This window comes from Clinocottus analis, unplaced genomic scaffold (genome assembly GCF_023055335.1).
Source record: "Clinocottus analis isolate CAN_PGR_092001 unplaced genomic scaffold, fCliAna1.0.p SCAF_19, whole genome shotgun sequence".
Classification (NCBI taxonomy): domain Eukaryota; kingdom Metazoa; phylum Chordata; class Actinopteri; order Perciformes; family Cottidae; genus Clinocottus; species Clinocottus analis.
In genome coordinates, this window is record NW_027175920.1 from 344103 (window position 1) to 355000 (window position 10898).

Genomic DNA, 10898 nt, shown 5'->3' on the forward strand with positions numbered 1-10898 from the left:
TGTGACTTAATGCATGTTGAGTATTTATTATGTTGCATTAAGTGTCACCTGGAAATGTTCAGCATGTAATAATAGAGGAAGTAAACCTTCTGGATACTTCTGCAGAGTTTTCTGATGCACGTTCTTTTACACAACTGACATCCTGTTTATGTCCTGCTCTTATTCCCTCATTAATCTATTTAATTAAAATGCAGTTATCAATAATCAATTTAATCAATGTACATGATTGTATATATGTTATAAGACAACATCAAACTACAAATATTTGGCATTTCTGCTTGAAAAATAGATATTTACTCTCTATTGATGGTTTACGTTGTTTAAGGGCATATCTGTGTCTTACATTAATAAATTCTCCTTTTTCTTCTCCTTCTTCCTCCTCTTCCTCTTCCTCTTCCATCCTGCAGACACTGGTTCTTCCAGGACTTGGAGGATCTCCGGGCTCAGGAGCGAGAACGCAACGAAGCCAAGAGGCTGCAGGTCCTGGAGAGGAGGATGAAGCAGATAGAGGAGGTGGCCAAGAGGAAGAGCGCCGTGCTACAAAGCTCTGCACACTCTCCGGATGTGGACACGACAAAATAAATAACTTCCTGTTCACAACCTGGAGACGTCTGTACTGGAGGCGTCTACCATGCAAGAAGTTTGACTTTTGATAAACGAAGCATCGGTGGATGAATGTTGGATGACTCACACGCGTGAATAATAAATGTAATCTTGTATTTTGTGTCTGTTTGGAGACATAAATAATGATTAAATGACCAAATTACCAAAATCAGCTTTTTTCCCCTTGTAATGACATTGGAGCCCACTAGGGGGCGGTGTTGATCACTAATTTAAAAAGTGTTTTTGCTCCTTAACTATAAATAACACATGCTTTACTTTTATTTTTCTGACCATTTCAAAACACACATTGTAGAGTTATAGATTTTCACAGCTTGAAAACATTACAAAAGCAACAGATTGGAGTTTTAAATCACACATTTTTATTAAAACATGCCAATAAAAAGACATCTGAAATAAATTAAACCCACAAAAACATAAAAACAGGCAATATTGCACAAAAAAAGTGAGTTCACGTGTGTGAAAAGTGCGGCGTAACGAACCAAAATCTTTTTTAAAATTAAGATAAATCACTTCTGACGACAGAAGAAGAGAACGCCGGTCCGGACGCCGCAGGTCGTCGGTCCATAACGATCAATATGACCAATACTGTACACGTCACGCAGCTCAGAGGACGACAAGTCTCTTATTTTGAAAAGACGGCTCTGAAAAACAAATGCAATAAAAATGAGACGCTCGCGAGAGAACAGGGAGAACAACGAGATGTCGTTTCGAACATTTAAACCTCCGAGGATCACAGAAACATCCGTGATTGGCGGCGGCCATGTGACGCGCACACAAACACGTGAGACGGGTTGTTTCCCGCCGTGTGTGACGTCTGAGCGCTTAACTGAAGTTATTGCTCGTTTACAGTCGTGGAAACAATAACAAAAACATTTTAATTGCATAATATTTCTCTTTTTTGGAGGAATCTATAGACGTGTCTTTGTGTGGAAGCCGGTGAGCGAACAGCAGGAACAAGAACACACAGACATGGACCCTTTGTCACAGAACCACAGGTTGTACAGTGTGTGTGTGTGTGTGTGTGTGTGTGTGTGTGTGTGTGTGTGTTTCGGGTTGCCCGTCACACGGCGAGCGGCACCAAGCCGCCGCAGGACGCCGCGGGAGGCGCGGTGATGGCCGTCAGCCCGTTCACGGTCCGGCTGCAAGAAGAAGAAACACAGACGTTGAAACTGGAGATTAAAAGTTTATTAAAATAACGCACACAAACAACGGATGTGTTGAAGGTCGATGCAACACTCACGCTTTGTCGTAGTAGGACGCGTGCAGCGCCTGCGAGTATCCGGTGGTGTTGGCGTTGAGCGCGTTGCTGTTGTCCAGGCTGAACGCCTTGCGGGCCTTCTGGTCCTTGGCGTAGTTCCTGCAGGCGGCGAGCTTCGACTCCAGAGCCTGAAGGTGGTGAGACAGAATAAAGAAGATCAAATAAAAGATGGAGGATGGAGGAGGAGGGAGGGAAAGGCCTGAAAGCAACAGGAAGTGACTCACCCCGACTTTCCGCAGCAAATCGCTGACGATGTTGAGCGCCGATATTCTGGCGGACGGAGTCAGCGGAGAGTTGCTGCCGAACCCGTTGGACAGAGCTGAGCGAGGATTAAAATGTACATTTTATTCTCGTTAACTTCTCTGCAGACAAACTATCAGGAGAGAGAAGACAACGAACTACAAAGTGAATGAGTGAATCTCTCAGAGGAGGGAAGCGGCGACCTGTCGGGTTGAACGCGTTGTCCAGACTTTGGCTCAGCGGCGTCGCCGGCAGCGAGACGGACGCTTGACCCGCCGGCTGCGGCTCCTGGTTCTCCTGCGTCGGCGAGCCGGGAGCCGACATCCTCACCACGTCCGTCTGCCGCTCGCGGACGGCCAGCTCCTGCCGCAGGTCTGCGGGAAGAAAACACATGCTTATTACATGTTTATTACATGTTTATTACATGTTCAAAAACATGTTCAAATACATAATCAGACACATGTATATTTTTTTAATTCCTTATAAATGTTGTAAATGTTATAAATAAAATAAATAAATTAAAATAAAATACATGTTTAAATACATTTTAAATATTATACATTTTATAAATGGTGTAAATTAAATACATTAAATTAAATAAATGTTTTAATACATTCAAACACATTTTGTAACACATTTATAAATAAATAAAATAATTAAATTAATAAATCCATAAGTAAGTAAAATAAAACTTGTAATAAGCACATTAATATTGTTGTCTCAGAGATCGTCTGAGGACGAAACAAAAGGAAAAGCTGCAGCGCTGCTCGCTGGTGAGCTGCAGCGAGTGATTGACAGCCGGCTCATCGGTATTAACGGGATCAATAATCACCTCTGGCTTCGTCCTTCAGCCGCTGCACGGACTCCAGCAGCGTCTCCTTCTCGTCCAGCTCGCTCTCCAGGAAGGCGTTCCTCTCGATGGCCGAGTTCAGACGCTGCTCGAAGGTCTCCAGAGACACGATGGTCGCTCTGAGAGAGAAACTCTGATTAGATGTCTGCGATTTATTACTGATTATTCAAGTAATGAGGGATCAATATCTGCAGCAGTGATTAGATCCAATCAGAGGGCTCGACCCATTTCCTAATCCCAACGTCCCATAAAGATTAAAACAGGGATCACATGTATTTTCCTTCACTAAATAAAGAATTAACATCAACCTCTTAATGGAGAACAATAAATAAATAATATTTTGGTGTTTTATTTTGGCGGGGCAGACCTCTTGGCCCGCTCCAGGTCGTCGTTGGACTGCTCCAGCTCTCTGACGTATTTGTGCAGCTGCTCTCTGATGCTGCGCGTCTGGCCGAGGTCGTCCTCCAGCGTGGAGATCTGCTTGTAGCTCTGAGCGTACTGATGCTCCACCCGCTCCTGAGGAGGAGGAGGAGGAGGAGGAGGAGGAGGAGGAGGAGGAGCAGGAGGAGGAGGAGGACGAGGAGGAAGAGGAGGAGGAGGAGGAGAGACAGCACAATATTGATCACACGTTTCCTCTGTCAGCTGAATATCCAGGAGACGATCAGCTGACGTCTGACCTCGATGTGTGTTACTGTCTAACCTGCATGTGTGTTACTGTCTGACCTGCATGTGTGTTACTGTCTGACCTGCATGTGTGTTACTGTCTAACCTGCATGTGTGTTACTGTCTGACCTGCATGTGTGTTACTGTCTAACCTGCATGTGTGTTACTGTCTAACCTGCATGTGTGTTACTGTCTAACCTGCATGTGTGTTACTGTCTGACCTGCATGTGTGTTACTGTCTGACCTGCATGTGTGTTACTGTCTGACCTGCATGTGTGTTACTGTCTGACCTGCATGTGTGTTACTGTCTAACCTGCATGTGTGTTACTGTCTGACCTGCATGTGTGTTACTGTCTGACCTGCATGTGTGTTACTTCCGCATCAGAGCTCGACCTTCAGCGTCAGAGGTCACGCTCAAGGTCGCCGTTACCTTCAGCGTCTCCACCTCGGTCCGCAGCCGGCCGTTCTCAGACTGCAGGTCCTTCATGCGATGCTCCGCCTGACTCAGCTGAGCCTCCAGCTCCGCCTCCAGCTCCCTGCTGCCCTCCTGGAACTCCAGCAGCTCCTCGCGGGCCTCCTGGCAGCTGGAGGAGGAGGAAGAGGAAGAAGAAGAAGAAGAAGATGAAGAAGAAGAAGCTCATTAGATTCGATAGTTTATAATAGTTTATGAAACTACAACAGAAGAAGACATTCACACACTGAGTCTCAAACAGGAAGCTGGTTTTTATCTTTTGGGCGACGTTTAAATCGTTAAAGATGTTGAGGACAAAAGAGATTTAGTATTTTACTGGTCTACTGGTCTACAGGTCTACTGGTCTACTGGTCTACAGGTCTACTGGTCTACTGGTCTACGCACCTCTCTTTGTACTTCACAGAAAGAGCCTTCCAGAAGTCAATTTCCTCGTCCTTGGAGGAGAATTTGGGTGTCATGTTCGTTTCCATGGCAAACAAATCTGCAGAGGAAGAAAGAAGGTGAAGGAGAGAGAGAGAGAGAGAGAGAGAGAAAGAGAGAGAGAGAGAGAGAGAGAGAGAGAGAGAGAGAGAGAGAGAGAGAGAGAGAGAGTGATCAACGTTTGAATCATCAGAGCACCACATCCTCTTCTGGTGGTCCAGATGTAACGGACGACACCCAGAGGTGTTCAAAGAGAAGGAGCCTCCTTCACTGAGACTCAATGGAGGAACAGGAAGGAGAACATCCTGAAACCAGATGGAGGCGACACAAGGAGGCAGAAGGAGTGAATAACGCTGAACTCCAGCGTCAAAAGGACCGAGGAAAGACACAATCCCTAATAACCATAAATAACTGGAGCACGGCTGCTCTACAGTCACTGACTTCTGTTGTATGTTGGCCTTAAAAAACAATCTCACTCTGTGGTGAATAATTTATTTTTAGATGATATTCAATGAGCAGCCTGCAGGGACATTTTAAATGTTATAAAAAACAGAGGTTAATGCACAATTATACAGTCATATAGTGTTTTTAAATGCAGGAGCTTGATGTTGGACTTTTACTTTACAAAATAAAATGAATATATTCTATGATTTAACGGGTGGATTGACTACAGGTGTATATCACGATACTCTATTATACATCATCGTATATATGTTAAAGATCAGCGCGACTCCGTGTTTGGTTGATGAACATTTGGCCATATTACAATGTGTGTGATGCATTACACCATTATGAAAACACTATCATACGTGTGTGTTTACACCTCGACATCGGCCGTAAAACAGGAGCAGAAACCAGATTAGGGCTGACAGCAGCAGTGACGTGCGGCCGAGCTAAGCTGTCAAAACTGGGTGTGCAAACTGTATTTATTTTTTTTGTGTGTGTGTGTCTTTACTGGCCGCCAAGCAAAGATCAAATACAATAAATGATAATGCATTTAGTACCTGAACATCGCCCCACACGGTGACGCGTTATCAGTCCATTTGATGCGAGGTGTTGAGGCCGAGCGTCTCCTCCGATGTCTGCGATCTCTCTCCTCTCAGCGGGCCTTTAAAGGAGAATACACCCTAAATGTGAATATTACTCTTCTGGTGTGCGGGGCTCAGGTTCATTTAAAATCTCAAATATTTAAATGTCGTAGTTTGGTTTCTAGCTTTGGTGAAATAAAACAAAAGAAGTGGATAATCCCAGTAAAAAGTTGTTTATACCGTAGTGAGAATAAACACATTTTAGGGTGGATGTCCCCTGTGTTCGCTTGCTGTGTTGCGTTCACGAGCTTCACTGCTGCGCACAGACTGCGTATGACTACACGAAATAACACTGTCGCTGCTGAAATAGCACCACCTGGTGGTCATCGACAGCAACAGCGGTTTTAATTTTTTTAATTTTTAATTTTTTTTTAAAGTCCAAAGTAATTTTCATCGTTAAATTTCTCATAATATGTATTCACCAAGACAATTTCCGGGGTTTTACTTTTTTTTAAATTGTGTACAGGAACTTTACCCACTTCCGTGTTGTGACTTCGCGTTGCCACGGTAACCCGCAGAGACTAACGATCCAGGTTCATTCAGGTGACGTCACCTTTTCATCTCCAGTCATGGCGGATCAGAGGAGCTTTTCTTTGCTCGACACGGACTCCAGGGAGGAGGAAGAAGGAGAAGCAGAGATCCCGGTTGTCGGGATCGTGATCGAGGTTCGTGCCTTACCTGTGATGACGTATTGTTGACCACGTGACCTTCTTTCACCCGCTATCACGACGGTGTCCCAAATGTGAAACCAGTAGTACTAAAGCTGCTATTATATTAAATAGTTAATGAAATAATTTACTTTATGAATACATACACTTATTAATAAAGATGTAAGAATATACATAATTAATAACACATAATTAAAATGTATCCATTGCACAAATTACTTTGGCCTACTTTTGTAATCATTTATTTTTTAATTCATATCTTTTATATATTTAAATATATATGTATACATATGTTTAAGGAGAAAAACAAATAAATAAATGTATATATAGAATTATATATATATATATATTATATAATTTATTCATTATTATGGAATATAATATATTTTATCATTGTAAAATGCCCAATTAGAGTGATACTCATATTAAATTTAAGTGAACATGTAAGTAATGAGTGTCTAAAGCTTACATCACAATGACATTTTATTTTCATATTTTTATTCCAGACTAAACAAAACATAAATGTGTCATTTCCTCAGTCCTCTTCCCATGTGAAGGACGAGCTTCAGACCAAATAAACTCTGTGTCCTCTGCCGTCCTCTCGGCTTCATTACCTGAAACACGACCTGTCCCGGCCAGCGATTGGCTCCCGTGTTGCCCGTGTAAACATATATCTGTATAGCAACCGAGGGAGCAAAAGGTTTATGGGATGGAAGCTCGTATGAACGCAGCTCGCTGAGGCGCCACTCGCTCAGCCGGGATCGGACGTAGAGAAGAAACGATGGAGGACCTGAGAGCAGAGGACCAGAAGGAGGAAGCTGGGAGCAGTTTATTTCACCAGCTCATGGAACAGAGGACGCACGAGGAGGTGGTTTTATTATTACAGATCATAGCTTCACTAGTGAAGTCTAAGATCTATAAATACAACTCAATATGTATTAAAATGATCCTGCGTCTGTCCATGTGCCTGTATGTGTGATATGTGACATACCTTCTGCAGGGCCTTCTGTTGCCCTCTGGAGGGTCTTCTAATCCCTCTCTACTAGGTCTTGTTGCCTCTCTGCAGGGTCCTGTTGCCCCTCTGCAGGGTCCTGTTGCCCCTCTGCAGGGTCCTGTTGCCCCTCTGCAGGGTCCTGTTGACCCTCTGCAGGGTCCTGTTGACCCTCTGCAGGGTCCTGTTGCCCCTCTGCAGGGTCCTGTTGCCCCTCTGCAGGGTCTTGTTGCCCCTGTGCCTCACCCCCTCCTCCCCGTCTCCTCCACAGAGGATCGTGCTCCAGCGGCTGATCCTGATCGCCCGGCTGCCTCTCCATCTCGCTGACAGGACAGAACTGGGAGGTCAGCGAGCAATTTACCTTCCAGCCTGATAGCAGGGCAGCACTTTCCCTTGTGACGCCAATCAATGATCCAATCACCATTATGCCACTTCAATCCATTTGTCCTCCAGGAAGGCAAAGGGTGACGTAATCGATGCTTTTAATGCATAGATCTGCACTGTTTGGCCACGATACAGTAGAATATGCAGAGAAATATCACTTTTACAACTCTTGTAAACACACAAAAGGTCCTGCAGTTGCATCAGAGCAGCGACCGGCTGTCCCGTTCCCCTTGTTTAAGTCTTGTTTTATAGCTTTCACACCTCTTTGTGTCCATGGGGCTAAAGAGTTTCCTCTTAACAGCTTTTTGTGGTTGCTGCTCGAGGAACTTCACAATAAAAGCCCGCCGGGCGGAAACGTTTTTAATCTCAGTTTCTCGGCTTCTGCCGTTTGTTTGCACGCAGTTCATTACGAAAAGCTCCATCTCCAGCTCAGCGAGCAGTTCATAATGGACCCCATGACGGGCCTGCTGCTCGTGTACCCATCCTGCCTGCTGCACGTCATCGAGGTAAGCACGCGACCGCTGGTCTGCGATGAAGTCGGAGGCGTGTGACGTCGTGCACTGAAAGCTCTTCTGCTCTTCCAGTCGTCCAGAGACGTCCTGGTTTCTGTCTTGGAAAACATGCAGCAGCAGCCAGAAGGGTAACCATGTCAGCAGTTATTGTTGTTACCCGTTTATGAAACCATCCACATCCTGTCCACCTTCCCCTCAGTGTCTTCATGGAAGCTGCCAAGCTCGTGTTCATGGCTCACGACCCTGAGAGCCGGCTGTTCCCGCAGTGGAGCTACAAGGTTCTCCACGCCTTCATATTCAGGCTTTTCCCATCTAATCATGATCCGCATGCACGGGCGTCGTGTTTCAGTTTCGCTGTCGTTGACTGAAGGTGCTTGATGCGGACGAGCGAGCCGTAGACTACAAAGGACTCGGGGAGGAGGAGAGCACCGAGAGTCTGGTGTGCAGCGTCCTGACGGCGCTGCAGACGCTGGGAGAACCAACCTCCGAGAAGGTGTTTCACTTAAAGCTTCTGACGGTCATGGAGGTTTAAAATGGTTATTTACAGGCCTGGAAGAGTCCGCAGAAAAAATAAAACTATATTTGATCACTTTTTCATGTTTACACCCAGATTACACTACGTTTGGTCATGGAAATATGGTTTAAAGTCATGGAAATGTGGTTTAAAGTCATGGAAATTTGGTTAAAAGCCATGTAAATCCATTGGTCAACATGTGAACCCTGTGCTTTTATAGACGTACAGCAGCAGTTTCATTCTGTTTTCATGCCCGTTCCTCTCTCATCGTCCTCTCTGAGGCCGGTTCCGGGTCGGCGCTGGACGAGTCTCCGGAGCCGCTCGTCTCTGAGTCGATCATCTACAATCTCCTGACTCGAGACGAGCTGCTGACGCCGCAGCAATACCTGCAGATGTACAACACTCCAATGAACATCCACATGAACGCCGGTACGGATGGGTTTCCTTTAAGAGTTCACCCTCAGATTATATGCACGGCTTTGTGATGATTGTCTTAAAAGCTACGTGTCGTCCATCTCTGATCTCTTCACAGGACGAGACGTGCGAAGCCGCTGCCTCACGACCATTTAGCGCTGGACCAACAGAGGTGAGGAGTCTGCATCCTGCTGGGACGTCGGTGATACAGGTGGCGGCTCGAGGGGACGAGACGCACTGCCATGACGTCATCTTTCATTGTTCTGTACGGTCATGTTCTCCTAGAGGATGAACTTAGGGGTGACACTTTGCGGGCGACGTTTAGTGCATTCATATCCTGCTCATGGCGGCCATGTTTAAACACCTGGACTCCCATCAGCCCCAGCTGGACTTGCATTGAGCGCTAAATAGCAATTATTAGCATGTTAGCATGTAAACATGGAAAACAATTATATGCAGCAGAACATTCAGCATATTTTAGCAGGGCAGCACTTTAGCATATTAGCATGTTAGCAGGTAAACGTGGTAAACGTTGATCTGCAGCATATTTTTGCCTGTCAGCTGCACGTCAGCGTCGTCGCTGCCGGACTCTGACGGTGAAATTGTGATTCTCGTCTCGGTTCACAGACGTGCTGAAGTGTTTTTCCTCCTCTGCAGGACGCGGTCGGCCTCCACTGAAGCGCCTCCATGTGACTGAAGGAGAAATCAAACAGTTTCACACCAACATTTAAAAGATACAGTCGCACTTTTCTCACATTTTCTCCTTTTTTTTGTCGTTGAAAATGTTTCTTTTTCTCGTGTTGAACTCGTTTCAGTGAAATAACTTCAGAAAATCCAAAGTGATATAGAAAAAAAACATTTTTAATAGTTTCAACATTCGGATGAGGTTATTTTTATTTCTACTTTACACTGTGTTCCACTTGGTGACCGGGAGCAAGCGTGTCCAAGAAAAAAAGGCGTTTTCCTCTTCACTTCCAAACGTCTGGAGTCCCAGACGGTTTGACTCAAACAACGTTAAAGTCTCTCCTGTGTTCCCTTTTTTATATTTTGGCCCCCATTACTTAAAGCAACAAAAGTATAAAAAAAAAAAAAGGATGATTGGATTGCAACGGCTGCATGCACCACAGTGTAATCTACTAACTGTCTACGAGTAAAAACAAACCTGTTCGGCATGATTTCTTCTTTTTTTGTTGTTGTTGTTGTTGTTGTTGTTGCAGAATGACGTCAGTGTGAAACTTTAGTCCTTCAGAGCCGTCGCGTCGGCTCGACTGATCTCCTGACCGCGGCCAGATGTGCTTATTTTCTTATTTGCGATATATAAAAAAGGTGAAACCGTTTTGAATGGAAACAACGTGGAACAAAAGCATGATTGTCTCAAAACAAACCGGATGTGACGGAGGAGTCTGACTTTAAAGGTCCGAGGGCATCACGGGATTATTCTTCTTTTATAAAGGTCGATCTATTCACTTATAAAAAATAAATACAAGCACATTTATTTATATATATATATAGGACCGAAGATGAGACACATGTCAGAGGCATGGGTTAGAGAGCATGCTGCTGAGCTCCACACAGGACGACCAAACGCTCAACCCCGAACCTCACGCCCCAACATCGGTCATAACACACTTTAATTATCATCAAATAGCCCACCACCTTTTACTCCCACCACGTCCACAACACACACACACAAGCGCCTTCATGAGACTACGAGGTGAACGTCTTCCATCAGCGATACATTCCACCGACTCGTGAGAAAGAAGAAGTAAAGAAAGGCCTTAGGATGTCAACGTCATGCAG

At 44.9% G+C, this 10898-nt stretch overlaps 2 protein-coding genes across 3 annotated transcripts; one reads left to right on the forward strand and one right to left on the reverse strand.

Moving 5' to 3' along the window:
* Window positions 1-1633: 1633 nt before the first annotated feature.
* Window positions 1634-5830, reverse strand: ndel1a (nudE neurodevelopment protein 1-like 1a). 2 transcript variants are annotated; one of them, XM_068582867.1, is made up of 10 exons: window positions 5796-5830; window positions 5532-5635; window positions 4492-4588; window positions 4066-4219; window positions 3340-3488; window positions 2955-3091; window positions 2326-2496; window positions 2107-2201; window positions 1865-2010; window positions 1634-1763 (listed from the first exon to the last, which is right to left on the reverse strand). In XM_068582867.1, the coding sequence occupies exons 1-10, from the start codon at window positions 5813-5815 to the stop codon at window positions 1685-1687; spliced, it is 1152 nt and encodes a 383-aa protein (XP_068438968.1). In that variant the 5' UTR covers window positions 5816-5830; the 3' UTR covers window positions 1634-1684. The 2 variants fall into 2 exon arrangements, with proteins under 2 accessions (XP_068438968.1, XP_068438967.1); XM_068582866.1 differs by having other exon boundaries at window positions 1634-1793.
* A 296-nt stretch (window positions 5831-6126) lies between these two features.
* Window positions 6127-10273, forward strand: tex47 (testis expressed 47). The gene is made up of 9 exons (XM_068582872.1): window positions 6127-6280; window positions 7546-7618; window positions 8061-8164; window positions 8243-8298; window positions 8370-8448; window positions 8541-8663; window positions 8966-9113; window positions 9217-9270; window positions 9756-10273. The coding sequence occupies exons 1-8, from the start codon at window positions 6185-6187 to the stop codon at window positions 9252-9254; spliced, it is 717 nt and encodes a 238-aa protein (XP_068438973.1). The 5' UTR covers window positions 6127-6184; the 3' UTR covers window positions 9255-9270; window positions 9756-10273.
* The last annotated feature ends 625 nt before the right edge of the window (window positions 10274-10898 follow it).

Coding starts and splice junctions, on each gene's coding strand:
- tex47 (XM_068582872.1), top strand. CDS start 6,185: ATGGCGGATCAGAGGAGCTTTTCTTTGCTCGACACGGACTCCAGGGAG. Junction 7,619..8,060: donor TGACAGGACAGAACTGGGAG/GTCAGCGAGCAA, acceptor GTTTGCACGCAG/TTCATTACGAAAAGCTCCAT. Junction 8,449..8,540: donor TCCCGCAGTGGAGCTACAAG/GTTCTCCACGCC, acceptor CGTTGACTGAAG/GTGCTTGATGCGGACGAGCG.
- ndel1a (XM_068582866.1), bottom strand. CDS start 5,815: ATGTGTTTATTCTCACTACG. Junction 3,489..4,065: donor CCGAGGTGGAGACGCTGAAG/GTAACGGCGACC, acceptor CCTCCTCCTCAG/GAGCGGGTGGAGCATCAGTA. Junction 2,011..2,106: donor ATTTGCTGCGGAAAGTCGGG/GTGAGTCACTTC, acceptor CACCACCTTCAG/GCTCTGGAGTCGAAGCTCGC.